Here is a 23,221-nt window from a genome sequence, read left to right as displayed (position 1 = left end):
ACAGAAGCCAGGAGGCCCAGAGGCCACAGAAGCCAGGAGGCCACAGAAGCCAAGAGGCCCAGAGGCCACAGAAGCCAAGAGGCCACAGAAACCAAGAGGACCGGAGGCCACAGAAGCCAAGAGGACCGGAGGCCACAGAGGCCCGGAGGCCACAGTGGCCAGGAGGCCACAGTGGCCAGGAGGCCACAGTGGCCAGGAGGACACAGAGGCCAGGAGGACACAGAGGCCACAGGGGCCAGGAGGTCACAGAGCCACAGGGGCCAGGAGGACACAGAGGCCAGGAGTCCACAGAGGGCCAGGAGTCCACAGAGGGCCAGGAGTCCACAGAGGGCCAGGAGTCCACAGAGGGCCAGGAGTCCACAGAGGGCAAGGAGTCCACAGAGGGCCAGGAGACCACAGAGGATCAGGAGTCCACAGGGGCCAGGAGTCCACAGGGGCCAGAAGCCCATAGAGGCCAGGAGCCCACAGAGGTCACTGAGTACAGGCCAGGAATACAACAGCATGTGGAACGATGATGGCAGAGGGACCGCAACCCAGAGAGGCACCGACCCCGGACAGGAGGGCAGGGGGAAGGGCTGGCAGAGATCCGCACCCGAGCCCCCCGAGCAGCAGGAGCAGTAGTACAGCCAGGCCACCGCCGTGGAGACAGAGCGCGGACGCGGCAGGCTCGCCGTGCAGCCGGAAGTCGCAGTCACACGACACAGGGAGAGGCACCGGCCCGGCTTACAGACAGCAACTCACCATCCAGCGTCCGGCTCAGGAAGGAGGGGTCCGCGGGCGTCACCAGGAACCTGCCCGGCCGCTCCCCCGGAAGGGCTCCTGTGCACTTCCGGGTCACTGCAGCAGAGAGTGCGCGTCGACGCGGCAGGCCCCCCCCCACCGCACCGCTGTTGCAGGCGTCATTTCCCTGGAGGCAAAGCCGGACCAGAGAAAGAGGACGAGGTGCACCGGAGGACGGAGTCCACGAGGGGAGCTCCACCGACCGTGCTTCCGGATCCTGAGCTCCGCCGTTCCCTCGGAGACCGCACGGACTCAACGGGACCCAGGTACTGTAGGTTCCGATCCCTGCAGGACAGGAAACCAACTGATGAGGGAGGGGGACCGCCCCTTTTTATCTGTGGGTTTCCTGTCCTGAAGGGGGCGGATCCCTCTCTCGTGGGTGCTGTCGTGACGAAAGGAAAAAACAAATGTAGAAATCTTTGCAAATGTATTAAACAGAAAAAACTGAAATCTCACTTGGTCATAAGTATTCAGACCCTTTTTTAGTATTGAATAGAAGCACCTTTTGAGCTACGGTTTTACAGCCTTGAGTCTTCTTGGAATGATGCAATGAGTTTTTGACCCCTGTTTGTGGATCCTCTGCCATTTTTCCTTGCAGATCCTCTCCAGTTTCGTCAGGTTGGATGGTGAACGCGGGTGGACAGCCATTTTCAGGTCTCTCCAGAGATGCTCAATTAGGTGTAGGTCAGGGCTCTAACTGGGCCAGTCAAGAATGGTCAGAGTTGTTCTGAAGCCACTCCTTTGTTATTTTAGCTGTGTGCTTAGGGTCATTGTCTTGTTGGAAAGTGAACCTTTGGCCAAGTCTGAGGTCCAGAGCACTCTGGAAGAGGTTTTCTTCCAGGATATCTCTGTACTTGGCCGCATTCATCTTTCCTTCAATTGCAACCATTCATCCTGTCCCTGCAGCTGAAAAACACATAGCATGATGCTGCCACCACCATGTTTGACTGCTGGGATTGTATTGGGTAGGTGAAGAGCAGTGCCTGTTTTTCTCCACACATACTGCTTTGAATTATTACCAAAAGCTCTATCTTCGTCTCATCAGACCAGAGAATCTTATTTCTCATAGTCTGGGAGTCCTTCATGTGTTTTTTTTTTTTCCAAACTCTATGCAGGCTTTCATATGTCTTGCACTGGGGAGAGGCTTCCCTTCAGCCACTCTGCCATAAAGGCCCGACTGGTGGAGGGCTCCAGTGATAGTTGACTTTATGGAACTTTCTCCCATCTCCCAACTGCATCTCTGGAGTTCGGCCGCAGTGATCTTGGGGTTCTTCTTTACCTCTCTCAGCAAGGCTCTTCTCCGATTGCTCAGTTTGGCTGGACGGCCAGTTCTAGGAAGATTTCTGGTGGTCCCAATCTTCTTTCATTTAAGGATTATGGAGGCCACTGTGCTCTTAGGAGCCTTGAGTTCTGCAGAAATTCTTTTGTAACCTTGGCCAGATCTGTGCCTTGCCACAATTCTGTCTCTGAGCTCCTTGGGCAGTTCCTTTGACCTCATGATTCTCATTTGGTCTGACATGCACTGAGTTTTTATATAGACAGGTGTGTGCCTTTCTAAATCAAGTCCTATCAGTTTAATTAAACACAGCTGGACTATCTCAAGGAGGATGACAAGGAAATGGACAGGATGTGACTTAAATATGAGTGTCTGACCAAATGGTCTGAATACTTATGATCATGTGATATTTCAGTTTTTCTTGTTTAATAAATTTTCAAAAAAATTCTACATGTGTTTTTTTTCTGTCAAGATGAGGGGCAGAGTGTACATTAAAGAGAAAAAATGAACTTTTTTGAATTTACCAAATGACTGCAATGAAACAGTGAAAAATTTAAAAGGGTCTGAATACTTTCCGTACCCACTGTATCAAGAGAGACTACTTAATGAATCTAGGGACAAATTCAACAAGCTGCTGTTGGTGGATCTCTTATTTTTTTGTGTCTCAATTTACTCCTCCAATAAATAACAAATGATCTAGGTGTCTAAAATTAGGTTGCCACTAATGGGAGAAATTAATAAATTCACGGAGTGCTCCTTAAAAGAAATATAGGAAAGGTGTTTCCAAAAGATTCTACATTTTAGCAATGTAATAAAGGATGGCCAACACCAACTGCAATGTGACCAGAGAATGTGGCTTCTTAACTTAGATTCTGGCTGCTGTTTCCATTCCATATATTATTATTGATATGATGTGAACAAAGAATCAAAAAACAAAACTCTGCAACAGGCAACATGTTTATTCATAGATATATACATATATAAAAACAAGTTTTAAAATTCTTCTACAAACAAAAGATTAAAAATGGGAATGTCAATCCTGTATATTCACATAAAAGATTTCAGCCATGGCATGCACCTTCAGAGAAAGCACACTAATGAAACAAGTACTCATTCAGTATTGGCAGCAAGCAAATTCCTACAGATTTACTTGTTGTTTCAAGTACCGGAAAATCATGAAGACGCCCTTGAATAGAACAATAAAAGATGCCTGTTGTGTCTAAACTAGAAATATTGCAATGGGCGTTTGTTGCAGGGTTTCTTCTGATACAAGTCTTACACTGCAGACGGAGGTTTGTAAGATCCTATACCTGAGATGATGTAACTGAATGAAACGTCATGTTGCCCATCAACTTCACCGTTCTCAAGGCCTCACAACAAACTGTAAAATAAAGCTTTTTCTGTGTTAAAAAAAAGGAAAAATAACCCTTTCAATTAGCGAAGGAACCAACTGGAAAAAGCCTTTAATACTTTGACATGTAAATTTCAGATATGCTTTAGACTCCTCTACTATGTACCTGAGCCATACAGTCACATTAAGGACTGCACTGGAAAAAATACAAGTACAGTACGTATTTTGTGGTCTAGGTGTGTTTTGTATATACAGAGCGCTTTGAAGTAGAACGGACACTCTTGCCATGATTATCATGCAAGAAGTGATGAAGAGGTAGAGCGCATGACGAGATTCTCACTCCAGAGCTATAGGTGTAGCTCTCTTTCAAGGCAATCTCACCGTGATGGTCACGCTTAATGGAGAATTCATAGTACACCTTCAATTCCACTGAAGAATCTTTATAGTAAAATATTAAAAAGGTAACACTAATTGAAAAAGTGATTTGTTTTCCGATACGAGCGGCTATGCCGGTAGATTCCTAAAACGTAGAAAATTAATTTTTATATTTTACTTGAAAGGGACGGCTTATATCCATTTAGTTGGCAGTAATTAGCAGCACATTCATATAGAAGTCTGGGTTGAAAATTCCTAAGTATGAACCTTTAAAAATTATGACAAAAGGCAACAATTCTTATTAAAAGTAGAAAGATCACAAAGAACAAGGTTTTTAGGGCATGTAACATTCATAGATGGAATGCCTATAAATTAATGACATTAAATACATACCCTAGAAATACAATTATATATAGACTAAATTCTTTACACTGGTTGTTGTATAGTCCTTCTTGGATAATAAATCAGTTATCGAGACACCACGGAACTGATTGAATTATAAGATGCACCACTGTTACAGCTTGCAGCATAAGCCTCTTGTCCATGGACATCTAAATTCACTCTAAACACTGAAGAGGATTTCAGTAGAAAATCTGCTGCGTCTCGACGCCCAAGTTCTCTTAGTTTTGACATTAAAATTGCTACAGTGCTCTCAGGACCATTTCCCCATTCCCGAAGAAGAGCGCAGACAGGGCTCTGGAGGAAATCTTTTTGACTAGCACTGCCAGCGTTGTATTTGGCAACTAATTCTGGAAGGCCCAGGTTCATAGCTAGAAGACACCAGTCTTTACCCATAGGATCTGGAGCATCGAGAAGCCTGCTGAGCTTCCGCCTTACGAGAATATTCAGATCCGAGGTGTGGTGATCCATTCCTAAGCTTCCTTGGGAGTATATTTCCAGACTTCCAAAGCATAATATACTGCTAAAGCTTTCTTTATACCCAGCCATAGTGTTCGCCAGCGAAGTTTCTTTTTGAGCCTGGGCGCGAAAAAAGTCTCTTGGTTGGTAGACCATCACAGGTTCATGATGCTCCCTTAGCTGTTGTGGGCTCAAGTAATGTTTAACAGTTAAAAGCCCCGGCAATGAAGTGGCTAATAAGTTATCAATTATACTGCAGATCGATTCTTGAAGTAAACAACACTTTATCTTTTCAGTTTCCAGTCCTCTAACATGCACTTCAATTCCCTGACCATTGTTGACCAGCAACACCAGCACTTCAGCACCTCTGTTTGCTAGCTTACACCCATTTACCCACAAACGTATATCTGCATCTCCTTCAGCACTCTGTTGGTGTATCCACCGACACAGGTTAACTTGAACTTTATGGAAGATTCCACACGGGAAAGGAGTAAGGTGTTCCACAGGAACAATTCTAACACCTCCATAAATCAAAATGTCCTCCTCCTCATCAGTCCACGACCTGTGGAGGCTGTCTGTCTTAATAAGAGCAGGGATATCCACCATTGTTCCACTGCTTAGATCTCGAGCACATATGTCCATTGCATCTAAAATTTGTACAAGTTCATCCACATCACTGTCCGAGACTAAACGCTGGATATCCTCCATGGTGTATCTTCCTCTATAATGATGAAGAGCTTTAGGGTTCTCAACAGACAGCAGCTTCCCTAGGACATTAGAACATAACCATCGAGGGTCTAAGAGCACCACATCTTGGACAGTTTCACTCTGCATGATGTTGATCTGTAAAAAGCACAAGGGATAAAATCGTGTTATACTTTCACTTAGGAGTCCTGGCAAAACGCAATATGGAGGACTACTGTGACAACTTCCTATTAGAAAAATAACATGCTGTAAATAGAAAAACAAACAAAATTGAGGTTTGTTTTTTTTTAATTATTTTCACATGAAAAAAAAAAAGAAAAAAAAAAGAAGTAGTCTATCACTAGGATCAACCCTTTTGAGCTGTCTTTATGAGCATGAAGGTCATAGAAAGTTTAATAAAACGTAAATAAATTTATGAACTCGACAGTGAGATCAGACTGTCAGCCATTATATGTCTCACACTAGTAACTCCCCCTTTCATTTAAAATAGGTTCTGGAGGCAGATTCTCAGGGAGATTAGTGTCCAGCGCATAGCCTGGAACAGCTCATTTACATATAAGAAAAATGTGGATTTCTCTGGAATAAGACATAGGATTGCTATATCAATGCATCATTATATCCAACTTTCTATGATCTGCATGCCCATATAGATGGCTTAAGAGGGTTGATCCTACTGAGGAGAAGAGTTACTTGCCTCTCCCATGCTGTGAAGCTGTTGTGTTAGATTCCGGACATCATCTTCTGTGGCCAACGGGTTGAGTTGTTCTTGAACATCATAGACAAAGTCTCGAAAGGACAGCAGCTGGTTGGGGCCGTTTTGTTTTCTCCATGATGGCAAAATTGAGATAACCTTCTCAGATAACGGAGTCATTGTTGAGCAGTTCTGCATAAAATAAAACAAAATTCATTACAGTCGATTCTTAATGCAAGACAGATATAATGCTAACAGACACCAATAATCACTTCAGGTATATCTATCCTTATTATTTTCTACTATAGTAATAGAAATATATAGGAATACCATAAAGCCATTTGTTACTGCTACAGATATCGCTCTCATAATATATATATATATATATATATAGATATACATACATACATATACACACACACCTCTCTATCTATATATATATCTCTCTCTATCTATCTCTCTCTCTCTCTCTCTCTCTCTCTATATATAGCTCTATATCTCTCTCTCTCTATATATAGCTCTATATCTCTATCTCTCTCTCTCTCTATATATAGCTCTATATCTCTATCTCTCTCTCTATATATAGCTCTATATCTCTCTCTATCTCTATCTCTCTCTCTCTCTATATCTCTCATATATTATATATATATATTATATATATATATATATATACATATATACACACACACACACACACACACACACACAGTTAGGTCCAGAAATATTTGGACAGTGACACAATTTTCGCGAGTTGGGCTCTGCATGCCACCACATTGGATTTGAAATGAAACCTCTACAACAGAATTCAAGTGCAGATTGTAACGTTTAATTTGAAGGTTTGAACAAAAATATCTGATAGAAATTGTAGGAATTGTACACATTTCTTTACAAACACTCCACATTTTAGGAGGTCAAAAGAAATTTGACAAATAAACCAAACCCAAACAAAATATTTTTATTTTCAATATTTTGTTGCGAATCCTTTGGAGGCAATCACTGCCTTAAGTCTGGAACCCATGGACATCACCAAATGCTGGGTTTCCTCCTTCTTAATGCTTTGCCAGGCCTTTACAGCCACAGCCTTCAGGTCTTGCTTGTTTGTGGGTCTTTCCGTCTTAAGTCTGGATTTGAGCAAGTGAAATGCATGCTCAATTGGGTTAAGATCTGGTGATTGACTTGGCCATTGCAGAATGTTCCACTTTTTTGCACTCATGAACTCCTGGGTAGCTTTGGCTGTATGCTTGGGGTCATTGTCCATCTGTACTATGAAGCGCCGTCCGATCAACTTTGCGGCATTTGGCTGAATCTGGGCTGAAAGTATATCCCGGTACACTTCAGAATTCATCCGGCTACTCTTGTCTGCTGTTATGTCATCAAACACAAGTGACCCAGTGCCATTGAAAGCCATGCATGCCCATGCCATCACGTTGCCTCCACCATGTTTTACAGAGGATGTGGTGTGCCTTGGATCATGTGCCGTTCCCTTTCTTCTCCAAACTTTTTTCTTCCCATCATTCTGGTACAGGTTGATCTTTGTCTCATCTGTCCATAGAATACTTTTCCAGAACTGAGCTGGCTTCATGAGGTGTTTTTCAGCAAATTTAACTCTGGCCTGTCTATTTTTGGAATTGATGAATGGTTTGCATCTAGATGTGAACCCTTTGTATTTACTTTCATGGAGTCTTCTCTTTACTGTTGACTTAGAGACAGATACACCCACTTCACTGAGAGTGTTCTGGATTTCAGTTGATGTTGTGAACGGGTTCTTCTTCACCAAAGAAAGTATGCGGCGATCATCCACCACTGTTGTCATCCGTGGACGCCCAGGCCTTTTTGAGTTCCCAAGCTCACCAGTCAATTCCTTTTTTCTCAGAATATACCAGACTGTTGATTTTGCTACTCCAAGCATGTCTGCTATCTCTCTGATGGATTTTTTCTTTTTTTTCAGCCTCAGGATGTTCTGCTTCACCTCAATTGAGAGTTCCTTAGACCGCATGTTGTCTGGTCACAGCAACAGCTTCCAAATGCAAAACCACACACCTGTAATCAACCCCAGACCTTTTAACTACTTCATTGATTACAGGTTAACGAGGGAGACGCCTTCAGAGTTAATTGCAGCCCTTAGAGTCCCTTGTCCAATTACTTTTGGTCCCTTGAAAAAGAGGAGGCTATGCATTACAGAGCTACGATTCCTAAACCCTTTCTCCGATTTGGATGTGAAAACTCTCATATTGCAGCTGGGAGTGTGCACTTTCAGCCCATATTATATATATAATTGTATCTCTGAACATGTTTTTGTAAACAGCTAAAATAACAAAACTTGTGTCACCGTCCAAATATTTCTGGACCTAACTGTGTGTATATATTATATATATATATATATATATTATATATATATATATATATATATACACACACATACACACATACATATACATATATATATATATATATATATATATATATATATATATATATATATATATATATATATATATATATATATATAAAATTGCCTTATTCTGTCTGTCTGTCTTGCTCCAAAATTGTGTCCTTACGGTGACACAAAGCTGATTGGCCGCTGGGCTCGCCATGGCCCCGCCCCCCCGCACGGATTGGCCGCTCGCCCAGGCTGCGCCCCCACACGGATTGGCCTCTCGCCCCGACACCCTGCAGGCATTGGCAACTCGGCCACACCCCGCCCCCCTCACGCAATGCACGCTAGCTGTGGCCCCGCCCCCCCACGCATTCCCCGAACCGACACGGTCACGGAGCCACGACTACCAGGTGAGTACTGTACCCCTGGGAGCCCACATCAGCGTACGCCGCCAAACCAGCCGACACATACCCTCGCATTGCTGGGGCTGGCCGGCGTATGCTGGTGTGGGCTCCCGTGCGAGCGGGGGACGAGATACGCTGGTAACCATGGTAGCATAGTTACCAGCGCATCAAGGTCCTGCAGCGGCGGAAAATACACACGCACATAACAGCACACACACACACACACACATCAGATCACACTCACTCTCACACACACATCACATCGCATCCACACATCAAGGTCCTGCAGCGGCGGAACATACACACACGCACACAACAGCACACACACACACACACACACACATCAGATCACACTCACTCTCACACACACACACATCACATCGCATCCACATACTCACAACATCCTGGGATATCGCTTGCTTCTCGGCGGCGATACTGTGCTGTGAGCTTCCAGGACCTGCCGGACGATCACATGGCCAGAAGCATGTGGTATCTCCGGATGTTGTGAGTATGAGCGCGTATGTGCAATATCGTCAATGTGTGTGTGTGTGTGAGTGTATGCGATCGGGTGTGTGTGTGTGTGTGTGTGTGTGGGGGTGTGAGTGTATGCGATCGGATCTGTGAGTGTCGGCAGAGGAGCACGGCGTGCTGGAGGAGGCTGGGAGGAGAGAGGCTGATCCTGGGGAAGGCTGGGATGGGGAGGCTGAGAGAAGAGAGGCTGATGCTGGGGGAGACTGAGGCTGGGGTAAGCGGGGAGGAGAGAGGCTGATGCTGGGGACCGAAAAGGCTGATGCTGGGAGGAGACAGGCTGATGCTAGGGGAGGCTGAGGCTGGGGTAGGCTGGGAGGAGAGAGGCTGATGCTGGGAGGAGAGAGGCTGAGGCTGGGGGAGGCTGAGGCTGGGGGAGGCAGGGAGGAGAGAGGCTGATGCTGGGGGAGGTTGAGGCTGGGGGAGGCTGGGAGGAGAGAGGCTGATGCTGGGAGGAGAGAGGCTGGTGCTGGGAGGAGAGAGGCTGGTGCTGGGAGAAGAGAGGCTGATGCTGGGAGGAGAGAGGCTGATGCTGGGAGGAGAGAGGCTGAGGCTAGGGTAGGCTGGGATGAGAGAGGCTGATGCCGGGGACAGAGAGGCTGATGCCGGGGACAGAGAGGCTGATGCCGGGGACAGAGAGGCTGATGCCGGGGACAGAGAGGCTGATGCCGGGGACAGAGAGGCTGATGCCGGGGACAGAGAGGCTGATGCCGGGGACAGAGAGGCTGATGCCGGGGACAGAGAGGCTGATGCCGGGGACAGAGAGGCTGATGCCGGGGACAGAGAGGCTGATGCCGGGGACAGAGAGGCTGATGCCGGGGACAGAGAGGCTGATGCCGGGGACAGAGAGGCTGATGCCGGGGACAGAGAGGCTGATGCCGGGGACAGAGAGGCTGATGCCGGGGACAGAGAGGCTGATGCCGGGGACAGAGAGGCTGATGCCGGGGACAGAGAGGCTGATGCCGGGGACAGAGAGGCTGATGCCGGGGACAGAGAGGCTGATGCCGGGGACAGAGAGGCTGATGCCGGGGACAGAGAGGCTGATGCCGGGGACAGAGAGGCTGATGCCGGGGACAGAGAGGCTGATGCCGGGGACAGAGAGGCTGATGCCGGGGACAGAGAGGCTGATGCCGGGGACAGAGAGGCTGATGCCGGGGACAGAGAGGCTGATGCCGGGGACAGAGAGGCTGATGCCGGGGACAGAGAGGCTGATGCCGGGGACAGAGAGGCTGATGCCGGGGACAGAGAGGCTGATGCCGGGGACAGAGAGGCTGATGCCGGGGACAGAGAGGCTGATGCTGCGGGTAGAGAGGCTGATGCTGGTGCAGCATGGGGGATGGAGCACGATGGGGAGTGCGCAGCATGGCAGATGGAGCACGTTTGGGAGTGTGCAGCATGGCGGATGGAGCACGTTTGGGAGTGCGCAGCATGACGGATGGACCACGTTGGGGAGTGCGCAGCATGGGGGATGCAGCATGATGGGGAGTGCAGAGTATGGCGGATGGAGCACGTTTGGGAGTGCGCAGCATGGCGGCTGGACCACGTTTGGGAGTGCGCAGCATGGCGGATGGAGCACGTTTGGGAGTGTGCAGCATGGGAGATGGAGCACGATGGGGGGTGCGCAGCATAGGTGATGGAGCACGATGGGGAGTGCGCTGCATGGGGGATGGAGCACGATGGGGAGTGTGCAGCATAGCGGATGGAGCACGTTTGGGAGTGCGCAGCATGGCGGATGGAGCACGTTTGGGAGTGCACAGCATGGGAGATGGAGCACGATGGGGGGTGCGCGCAGCATAGGGGATGGAGCACGATGGGGAGTGCGCTGCATGGGGGATGGAGCACGATGGGGGGTGCGCTGCATGGGGGATGGAGCACGATGGGAAGTGCACACCTCCCCCCAACACACACATACACACACACACGCGCGCACACTGCACAAAACACCACACACACACACACACTGGGAACCACAAACAACTGCCCTACACAGACACCCACAGACAACGCTGCACACACACAACACCCAACACACAAACACCGCGGCACACACAAATATACGCACATACCGCGCAACACACACATTGCACAAAACATACCTCCCCCAAAACACACCACACACACAACGCGACAGACACACAGCGCTCCACAAACAACGCAACACACATACAACACCGCTCTCACCCCCCGTCACACCCAGACAACACCCAGAACATGTACAGCGCCCTACACAAACACTTGGTAACTACACACAATATATATATATATATATATATATATATATATATATATATATATATATATATATATATATATATATATATATATATATATATATATATATATATATATCTCAAAAATCATACATGAACTACACAATATGTAAATTCTAGAATACCCGATGCGTAGAATCGGGCCACCTTCTAGTATAATTATATATATATATATATATATATATATATATATATATATATATATATATATATAATTTTAAAAAGGAGAAATTGCAGCAGGGTGTATTTATAACATTTTGGCCCAATAAGGTTGATTCTGCTTCAGCTAACAATGTGAACAAGACCCCATTGGGTCAAATGTTATAGATACACCCTGTCACCTTTTCACCTGCACCTACAAGTGTTTTTTTCACATCTACTATTAAATAATAAACTACCAAAATTCAACCAATTTTTGCACAGAGAGGGAGGGATAAAGTGAAAAGTTGTCTGTATACTGTGTAATAGGATACCATTTCCACCACCCTAACTCAAGAAATAAATATGGTTCATACAGAATAATCAAACCAATTTAACCCCTTCCCGACCTTGGACGGATCTATCCGTCAAGGATCGTGTCCCGTTAAGCCCCGTCCCCTGCGGGCAGGCGGCGACGGTCGGCACACATATTAGCTGTTTTCAACAGCTGACATGTGTGCCTGCATGTTGCGAGTGGAATCGCTTCCACTCGCAACATTTAACCCCTTAAATCTCGCTGCCAAAGTCTGGCAGCGAGATCTATAAGCGCGCGGCCATGTTTTTTACTTACCGCCGCCCCCACCGGAAGTCACGTGAGTGATCACGTGACGTTCGGTGGTTGCCATCGTAGCACAGGGTAATGTGATGACGCCTGCAGTTACGAAGTTTCACTTTCGTTTTTCCTCGGCACGGAGCAGAGGGAAACCGGAAGTGACTGACTCTGCTCTTTACAGCTGTATAGCTGTGATCAGCAGATAGATAACAGCGATCGGATTGCTGATCGCTATTGCCCCCTAGGGCGACTAGTAAAATAAAAAAAAAAAAATAAATAAATAAAAAAAAAGTTTTAAAAAATAAAAAAAAAAACCTAAAAGTTCAAATCACCCCCCTTCACCCCATTGAAAATTAAAGGGATAAAAAATAAATAAATATACACATATTTGGTATCGCCGCATTCAGAAATGCCCGATCTATAAACGGCGTAGTGGCAAAAAAATTCCAAACGTCAAAATTACGTTTTTTGGTCGCCGCATGTTTTACGCAAAATGCAATAACAGGCGATCAAAACGTAGCATCTGCGCAAAAATGGTACCATTAAAAATGTTAGCTCGAGCCTCAAAAAATAAGCAGTCACTGAGGCATAGATCCCGAAAAATGAGAACGCCACGTGTTTCGGAAAATGGCGCAAAATGTACGCCACTTTTATTAGACAAACTTGTGAATTTTTTTTAACCCCTTAGATACAAGTAAACCTATACATGTTTGGTGTCTACAAACTCGCACCGACCTGAGGCATCACATAGATACATCAGTTTTACCATATAGTGAACACGGTGAATAAAACATCCCAAAAACTATTGTGCGATCAAACGTTTTTTGCAGTTTTTCCACACTTGGAATTTTTTTGCTGTTTTCCAGTACAATATATGGTAAAACCTATGGTTTCATTTAAAAGTACAACTCGTCCCGCAAAAAACAAGCCCTCATATGGCAAGATTGACGGAATAATAAAAAAGTTACGCCTCTCGGAAGAAGGAGAGCAAAAAACAAAAACGCAAAAATGGAAAGTGCCCCGGGGCTGAAGGGGTTAAGGGAAGGGATTGCCGCCATTCCAGCAGGAGGAGATGTCTACAGCTCACTTTCACCGTCTTTAGAGAGGCTTATATTGATACATATTGTCAGCATTTCAACCCCCTTCTATTATAGCCACTTAACTTTGTTTGGGCTCTATTATACTGGGCTATGGACTTGCTTATGTGACTGTGTTACACATTGGTGTATATGGGGTTTCTGTCCTCCTGCTGCTGTTCTGTGCTGCCATCTATTGTACCTTTTTGTTATTACACTGTGATTAGAATGTATTCACAATAAAGTTAACTCTTTATTTTGGCTCTTGGTTCTTTTTCTTGTAAATTGGTTTTATTAAATATTATTTCAGGTTTGTTTTATTATTTGCAATAAGTGATTGCGATGATTTTCTTCATATTGATACTTTTTAACACATTCCATCTTTTATCAGTAACATTTTTAAATGGACTTTTCAAAACACACACGGTAATGAAAGATGAAATATCCTATTAAATAGAAAATAAGTGTAACAAACTTGGTTTAGAGCAGGTAATAAGCCAAAACGTAGCATGGAGAAAAAATAACTCTAGGAAAGTGTAATAAAGTTCTACAAGAGCATATGTGACATGAACTATTCATTCATTCTTAATAGGATTGTCTGCTACTCTGACAACCCCTTCTCAATCCATAGGTTTCCCTTTTGCAAATTAACTCTTATACTCACCTTTGGTGCCGGCGTTGTTTCAGCGCTGTCGGTGTTGCCTGTCCCGGGGACTGCATGAGATTGTTACGTTATACAGTCCCCGCGGCCAATCAGCGCTTCACTTCCCTTGTCTTCGGACAAATCATATTCATCCGGAGAAAGTGAAGCAGTAGCAGCGCTCATTTCCTCCCCAAGTAAGCGATATGTTCGAAGGGGAGGAAAGTGAAACAGCCACTGATTAGCCACAGGGAATGTGTGACATAACCATCTCAGGTGGGAGAGGCACTGCCAATACTGATGGATCTGGGACTCAGTGACAACTTATTTTTTGCTTCTTGAGCGGACGGTTTTAGTTAGTTATACATTTTTTGGGAAGATGTGATGTTTTGGTCGCCAGTTATTGCAATGCTGTGGCCACCCACAAACCGTAATTCTGGAGTTTTGATTTTATTTTCTCGTTACGCTCTTTACCGATCAGATTAATTGCTTTTATATTTTGATAGATCGGGCATTTCTGAAAGCAGAGGTACCACATGTGCATATTTATTTTTTTTAAATTTTTTTACATTCAATGGGGCAAAAAGGGGGGAGTGATTTAAACTATTTTTTACTTAATTTTTTTAAAAACTTTTTTTTTTTTTAAAGACATTTTCTGGATTTTACTAGTTCCCTTAGGGGACTTGAAGCCTGCACTGTCTGATCACTTTTACTGTTCAGAGCCATCAGTCTGAACAGAAGAAATGCTTATCTCCTGTGAGTGCTGGCGTCCACAGGAAATATGTCATGATAGTGACAGGGATTATCAGCTGATCCCTGGCTGCCGTGGCAGGGAAGCTCATGGGGGGGGGTGGGAATGACTAGCTCTCTGTCGGAGTGAGCTGTCTGAGACTGACAGAGGAATTTAACTAGTTAACAGGAGCAGGTGGATTGGAGATTCAACTGCGCCTTTCATCATGTCTGCTGATCAGATCGGCTGATATGTGTGGGGAAACATGCAGGTTCGCCCGGCGAGCCTGCATTAAAAGGGACAGGCACAGCCATGGATGTATAGGTACAGCCAAAGTCATGATGTAGTTAATGTTATGTAAACTGACCTGAGTTTCATGTTTCCAATCAGCAACATATTAATTCTCCTGCAGGTCCGCCGAATTGTGTGTGCAGATTTTCCATATAGAATTGTATTCAATGTGAAAAATCAACAGGTAAAAAACACATGTGTTTTTGGTGCATTTCTGCAGCTTGATGAGCACTAAAAACACCAGTAATCTGCATATGACTATATCAATACAATTTTGTCAAAGTCTGCGCCAAATACCAGGAAGCATCAAAAACAAAACCGGTTTATTGAAAACAATGACATATATTAACAAGAGACAAAATGTATCATAAAAAATGTAGCTAATTGTTGAGAACGTACTAAACACTCATTGTGGGAATACAGCCTTAAGGTATATGAACATGGTAAGATTTTGCAGTAGACATTTCTCCATCCAAAATAGTTGTGTAAAACACGAGTTTTTGTACATTTTGATTTTCTGCATTGATGAATTTTTTATTTAATTCATGTAGATGGATGAAAAACTATGCAAAAATGCTGAACATGCTGCAGAAACTGCTTTAAAACACGGTGGCTCAGTGGTTAGCACTGCAGTCTTGCAGCGCTGGGGTCCTGGGTTCTAATCCCACCAAGGACAACATCTGTAAGGAGTTTGTATGTTCCCTGTGTTTGCGTGGGTTTCCTCCGGGATCTCCGGTTTCCTCCCACACTCCAAAGACATACTGATAAGGAATTTAGATTGTGAGCCCCAATGGGGACAGCATTCCTGATATATGTAAAGTGCTGCGGAATATGTTAGCGCTATATAAAAATAAAGATTTAGTTGTTTTTTTTTTTTAAAACTGAAAAACTAGGCCGCATTAGCAGTGTGTGCATGGAATGTCAGGAATGGCATTCACTTTGTTAGCACAGTAAAACCCTGATTTTTATCCAGGCAAAAACGTGTGAAGAAAATGGAGCTTGCCTTAAAGGGAAGGTATCGCGGTTTTTTATTTTTGTATTAAAAATAGTGATTATGAAATCAAGTATTTCTAATACAAAATGAAAATCGCAGCTTATTTAGTTTTTATGTAATTCTTACTTTACTGGAGGCACTGGGGGCTGCTATGCTGGATTTGCAGTGTGTGTAACGACAGTAACTCCTTCCTTTATGGCAGCCCCTGTGCATAGACTCTGATAGTCGGGCTCCGACCCCTTGCCATACGTTACAGTGGGCATCTGCTGTGACGTGGACGCGCCCCCTGGGCTGTCCAGAACACAAGAGGGAGGAGTTCAGCGCCATTATTGTGGAGCTCACAGCGTGTGCCGTTTGCTCCACTTTACCCCTGTCAACCGCCGGGATGTGTGAGTACGGGCCGCCTCCCCTCCCCTCCTCTCCCCTCTTGTCTCCGATGACATCCCATCCTTCCGTTCTCCCCAGCCCCTGCTCTGCCCCAGCTACTGCCGCCGCCGTTACCGTCTCCAATGACACCCCCCTCCCTCCGTTCTCCCAAGTCCCCGCTCTGCCCGCTGCCGCAGCTCCCCCAGCTCTGCCCGCCGCTGGTGTGTGTGTGTGTGTGTGTGTGTGCGCGATTGTACAGGTATGTGCAATATCGTGAGTGTGTGTGAGTGTATGTGATCGGATGTGTGAGTGTATGCGATCGGATGTGTGAGTGTATGCGATCGGATGTGTGAGTATGCGATCGGATGTGTGAAATGTCGGCCGGATGCAGGGGAAGATGGCATGCAGAACAGCTGCCTGGAGCGCCCACCGGAGGTCACAGGGAGGAATGATGTGAAAGGTGTGTGTGTGTGTGTGTGTGTGTGTGTGTGTGGGTGTGTGTGGGTGTGTGTGGGTGGGTGTGTGTGGGTGTGTGTGGCCCAAGGTCCCCATCGGGGGTGATTGTATGTGTGTGGCACAAGGTCCCCATCAGGGGTGATTTTGTGTGTGTGTGTGTGTGTGTGTGTGTGTGTGTGTGTGTGTGTGCACACGCGCGCCACTGCATGTGAGTACCTGTGTGTGTACCAGTGATACTGTCTGCAGGGTTGTGTATCTAATTCTATCCCGTGTGAAACTGTCTGCTGAGCCGTGTATCTAATCCTATCCTGCGATATTGTCTGCTGAGCCGTGTATCTAATCGTCTCCTGTGTGATACTGTCTGCTGAGCTGTGTATCTAATCCTATCCTGTGTGATACTGTCTGCTGAGCTGTGTATCTAATCCTATCCTGTGTGATACTGTCTGCTGAGCCGTGTATCTAATCCTATCCTGTGTGATACTGTCTGCTGAGCCGTGTATCTAATCCTATCCTGTGATATTGTCTGCTGAGCTGTGTATCTAATCCTCTCCTGTGTGATACTGTCTGCTGAGCCATGTATCTAAGGGGTGCTTCACACACAGCGAGCTCACTGCCGAGATCGCTGCTGAGTCACGCTTTTTGTGACGCAGCAGTGACCTCATTAGCGATCTCGCTGTGTGTGACACTGAGCAGCGATCTGGCCCCTGCTGCGAGATCGCTGCTCGTTACACACAGCCCTGGTTCGTTTTCTTCAAAGGCGCTCTCCCACTGTGACACACAGATCGCTGTGTGTGACAGCGAGAGAGCGACAAATGAAGCGAGCAGGGAGCAGGAGCCGGCGTCTGGCAGCTGTGGTAAGCTGTAACCAAGATAAACATCGGGTAACCAAGGTGGTTACCCGATATTTACCTTAGTTACCAGCCTCTGCAGCTCTCACGCTGCCTGTGCTGCCGGCTCCGGCTCTCTGCACATGTAGCTGCTGTACACATCGGGTTAATTAACCCGATGTGTACAGCAGCTAGGAGAGCAAGGAGCCAGCGCTAAGAAGTGTGCGCGGCTCCCTGCTCTCTGCACATGTAGCTGCTGTACACATCGGGTTAATTAACCCGATGTGTACAGCAGCTAGGAGAGCAAGGAGCCAGCGCTAAGAAGTGTGCGCGGCTCCCTGCTCTCTGCACATGTAGCTGCATTAGACATCGGGTTAATTAACCCGATGTGTACTGTAGCTAGGAGAGCAAGGAGCCAGCGCTCAGTGTGTGCGGCTCCCTGCTCCCTGCACACACAGCTAAGCGGTGTGCGCTGGTAACTAATGTAAACATCGAGTAACCATACCCGATGTTTACCTTAGTTACCAGTCTCCGCAGCTTCCAGACGGCGGCTCCGTGCAAGCGCAGCGTCGCTTGCACGTCGCTGCTGGCTGGGGGCTGTTCACTGGTCGCTGGTGAGATCTGCCTGTTTGACAGCTCTCCAGCGACCATGTAGCGATGCAGCAGCGATCCTGACCAGGTCAGATCGCTGGTCGGATCGCTGCTGCATCGCTAAGTGTGAAGGTACCCTTATCCTATCCTGTGTGATATTGTCTGCTGAGCCGTGTATCTAATCCTCTCCTGTGTGATACTGTCTGCTGAGCCGTGTATCTAATCCTATCCTGTGTGATACTGTCTGCAGGGCTGTGTATCTAATCCTATCCTGTGTGATACTGTCTGCTGAGCTGTGTATCTAATCCTATCCTGTGTGATACTGTCTGCAGGGCTGTGTATCTAATCCTATCCTGTGTGATACTGTCTGCTGAGCTGTGTATCTAATCCTCTCCTGTGTGATACTGTCTGCAGAGTCGTGTATCTAATCCTATCCTGTGTGATACTGTCTGCAGGGCTGTGTATCTAATCCTATCCTGTGTGATACTGTCTGCTGAGCTGTGTATCTAATCCTATCCTGTGTGATACTGTCTGCTGAGCTGTGTATCTAATCCTATCCTGTGTGATACTGTCTGCAGAGCCGTGTATCTAATCCTATCCTGTGTGATACTCCTGCTGTCCTTGGTGACACTTTAGACATTTCTGGTCACCAGGAAAATGGCTGTGCATTGTGTCCTTCCATGTCATTCTCTGTTATCTGTTGTAAACACTCAGATTAGGAGGGGGGAGGCGCCATCACACACAGGAGAGCAGACTCCGCCCACTTTACGGCAGGCTGTAATTTGAGCTTTTTATACAGTGGAAATTCAGTAGGATTTCAGAAGCTGCTCCCCCTAGTGTTTAACAGTGGAAAATATCAAACTTTTTAATTTTTTTTTATATTTTGCACAATTAAAAAAAAAAATAATATTTAAACAAAACGTTTAAAGATTATTACTTTACATTTTTTTCAGTTATTTTTTTTTTGACGATACCTTCCCTTTAAAACAAGAACAAAAAGACTGCGGTCCTATTTCTACATTTGCAATTTTCACTTTTTTTTACATTTTATAAAAATGCGATTTTTCTAAATATGAATAATATACAAATACAACCATAAGTATGTGGCAAAACTGAATTCACTCAATAATAAAACATACAAGACAATGAAAAGCAAATTCAGGATTAAGAGGGAGGAAGCTGATGTGAAGCAACACTCATGATCTAAAAGTAGATGTCAGAGATGGCCACTAGGTGGCAAGAAAGGACCAGGAAAAGCAGATGTAGTGCGGACCATAAGGCCACAAGTTAGTATAGTTGTCCAATATTGCTTCGCTCGCAGAAAATTGTAAAATTGTTGGTTATGCTAGCTAAAGTTACATTTTCAGTTGACATCTTCAGCATTAGTTTTTTTCAACTCCCCTTTTTATTTTTAAACAATTTTTTTTTTTTTAAATATTAAAATTTAGCCTCCGTTTCCTTTCAAACCAGGACTTATGTTGTTCAATTGTCTTAAATGTTTGAGACAGTTTTGCTTTCTTAGCTTTTGGATTTACATGCCCAACAGATGGTAGTTTTTTTTAGATAGCATTTTTAAAAACAGTCCTTAGTATTATGACCCTTAGCAATCACCTCAAACTGATCAGAGATCTAATAGGTGAATCTATCACAGAGATATACAGTACAGACCAAAAGTTTGGACACACCTTCTCATTCAATGACTTTTCTTTATTTTCATGACTCTGAAAATTGTAGATTCACATTGAAGGCATCAAATGAATGAATTAAAACATGTGGAATGAAATGCTTAACAAAAAAGTGTGAAGCAACTGAAAATATGTCTTATATTCTAGGTTATTCAAAGTAGCCACCTTTTGCTTTGATTACTGCTTTGCACACTCTTGGCATTCTCTTGATGAGCTTCAAGAGGTAGTCACCAGAAATGGTTTTCCAACAGTCTTGAATAGTCTTTGAAATAAATGATGGTCCAACTAAAACACAAACTGGATGGAATAGCACGCCGCTGAAAGATGCTGTGGTAGCCATGCTGGTTCAGTATGCCTTCAATTTTGAATAAATTCCCAACAGTGTCACCAGCAAAGCACCCACACACCATCACACCTCCTCCTCCATGCTTCATGGTGGTAACCAGGCATGTATAGTCCATCCGTTTGCCTTTTCTACAAAGACACGGTGGTTGGATCCAAAGATCTCAAATTTGGACTCATCAGACCAAAGCACAGATTTCCACTGGTCTAATGTCCAGTAATGAAAGCAGCCTCACAGTTAGACTGTTCTAGTTGTCCATGGCAACAAGAGTGCTGCTTTCACTCTACCACAGCAGTTTCAATGCTGAAAGCTAGACTCTGGTAGCTACAGGCAAATAGAACGCTCTTACAGTGAGGAAATTCTCAAAAATGAGGCCCCAGTAATCTCTGTAGTGGTTACAGGTAACCAGAATGATCTTACTGTGAGGCAATTCTCATAAATGAGGCCCAAGTAATCTCTGTAGTGGCTACAGGTAACCACAATGATCTTACTGTGAGGCAATTCTCATAAATGAGGCCCAAGTAATCTCTGTAGTGGCTACAGGTAACCACAATGATCTTACTGTGAGGCAATTCTCATAAATGAGGCCCAAGTAATCTCTGTAGTGGCTACAGGAAACCAGAATGATCTTTTTGTGAGGCAAATCTCATAAATGAGGCCCCCAGTAATCTTTGTAGTGGCTACAGGCAACCAGAATGATCTTACTGTGAGGGAATTCTCATTGATGAGGCCCCAATTATTTCTGCACTGGTTGTTGACAGCTGTTGCTATATTTACAGTTTTTACAGTGAGTTATCAGGTTGCCCCACCTTAGCGGCTATGTGTGCTGCACCTTTAAGAGCGACTCTTTGGGCGTCGTGGCTTTAATTCTTTAAAACTGTTTGGGTAAAAACTGTGGTTTTACTATCATTTCATAGACACCCATTTTCTCATTTATTTCTATAGAGCCTAAATTAAAGATGACAAATATCGTGAAGGGGTTGGGGGGGGGGGGGGTAACATTTTGAGTTTTAATGTTCGCAGTATTTTTAGTCTGGTGTTAAAGACGGGCCGTGCAAAATTTCACTCAAATCAGGAGAAAACTGTGGTTTTGTTTTCAATGGACTACCACACACAGATTTTCTGCCATACATAAGAATTATTAAGACAAAGTTTAAGTATTCAAGATGGATCCATAATACTGAGCACTCATCATGAGGAAGATTTTTTAAATCTATTTTTATATTATGATGCTATTGCTTCACATCAACCGCCTTCTTCTTAAAGGGAACCTGTCACCGCTTTTTTGGCGTATAAGCTGCAGCCACCACCACCAGGCTCTTATATATACAGCATTCTAACATGCTATATATAAGAGCCCAGGCCTCTGTGAGAACATAAAAACACTTTATAATACTTACTTAACGGTCGCTCTGTGGTGGATGTGGCTCAGATGGGCGTCTCAGTTATCCGATGGCAGCACCTCCTCTTTTGGCCATCTTCGTCCTCTTTCTGAAGCCGCGGTGCATGACGTGTCTATGTCATACACACTCGCCGGTCCTGCGCAGGCGCACTACAATACTTTGATCTGCCCTGCTCAGGACCTGAATGCCGGCGAGTGTGTATGACGTCGGACGTGTCATGCACTGTGTCCTCAGAAAATGGAGGACGAAGATGGCCGAAAGAGGCGACGCCGGCACTGGAAGATGAAGACGCCCATCTGAGCCACATCCACCACAGTGACCGGTTTAGGCGAGTATTATGAAGTGTTTTTATGTTCTACACAGCGGCCTGGGCTCTTATATACAGCATGTTAGAATACTGAATATAAGAGCCCACAGGTGGTGGTGGCCGCAGATTATAGGGCAAAAAAGTGGTGACAGGTTCCCTTTCATTTAATAAATGATCATATACTTATAGTTGTATTTGTAGATTATTTATGTTTTGGAAAACCCTCTTTTGTAGGAATATATTTTCTCCACACTATTCCCTTTCTATTTTGGGACTATTTGGCATTTAGGTATAAATTATTCAGGTTTCTTTTTCGGTTTTGTGATATTTGTTGAAATTTTTGGCTTATGAATTTTGCACAAAATAAAAAATGGTCTTTATTTTTGTCTTTAATCTTTTTTGTGAACATTAAGGAGCAAAAAGTGGTATGTTTTACTAAAATGTAGCAAGAATTGGAGCAAAAATGACAGTTGCACAAAAAAGGTGAAAATGAAAAACACGTATTATAAAACAAAAATAAAAAACTAAATCTGAACAAAAAAAAAAATAAAAAAAGACATATGCAATAATGAAAAGGGTCCTGAATTCCTATTTAAAGCACCACTCCAGCGGGGTTTTTTTCAGTGCTGGAGTAGCACTTTAAAGGTAAGTCACCAGCCCACTGGTATTATACTCGCCTTCTAGCGTTTTCACCTTTTTTCCCCCGACAGAGAGGTCCAGCGGTACCATTTTGTAACTAACTTCTGATTGGCCGGAAATCAGAAGTTACATCACAAGTGCTCAATGCAAGTCTATGAGAGCCAGAATGAGGCTCATAGAGATGTATTGAGTTGTGACCTCCAACACTCTTGATTAAACACTAGCTGCTAGCTGGTCACAAACCAAAGGAGACAGACCGGAGTGATAGAAGATGAAGCCACCAGAAAGGAAGTATAAGACAGGGGGCAGGGACTTACATTTCAAGCGCCACTCCAGTGGTGAAATATAATAAAATGCTGGAGTGGTGCTTTAAATGGAACTGGTCAGCAGATTCATTGTTCCTAAATCACAGGAAGCATGAATCCGAGGCAGTCTACTGCATTATCAAAATCTGTATTTTACTCTGAAATGCTGTTTTTCAGGGAAAAACCATAGTTTAAAGCATGG

At 44.8% G+C, this 23,221-nt stretch overlaps 1 protein-coding gene across 1 annotated transcript in view; it reads right to left on the bottom strand.

Moving 5' to 3' along the window:
• Window positions 1–2,997: 2,997 nt before the first annotated feature.
• The window catches only part of DAPK1 (death associated protein kinase 1), a 249,771-nt gene continuing 229,547 nt past the window's right edge, over window positions 2,998–23,221 (bottom strand). The window contains exons 25-26 of the mRNA XM_075318554.1: window positions 6,040–6,228; window positions 2,998–5,483 (exon numbers count right to left, since the gene is read on the bottom strand). Of these exons, the coding sequence (XP_075174669.1) occupies window positions 4,251–5,483; window positions 6,040–6,228 (1,422 nt within the window). The 3' untranslated portion in view covers window positions 2,998–4,250. The remainder of the gene's footprint in view (window positions 5,484–6,039; window positions 6,229–23,221) is intronic.

This window comes from Anomaloglossus baeobatrachus, chromosome 1 (assembly GCF_048569485.1).
Source record: "Anomaloglossus baeobatrachus isolate aAnoBae1 chromosome 1, aAnoBae1.hap1, whole genome shotgun sequence".
In the NCBI taxonomy this organism is placed as follows: Eukaryota; Metazoa; Chordata; class Amphibia; order Anura; family Aromobatidae; genus Anomaloglossus; species Anomaloglossus baeobatrachus.
The sequence above is the reverse complement of the archived record's forward strand: the minus strand, read 5'-3'. Positions and strand labels throughout refer to the sequence as shown.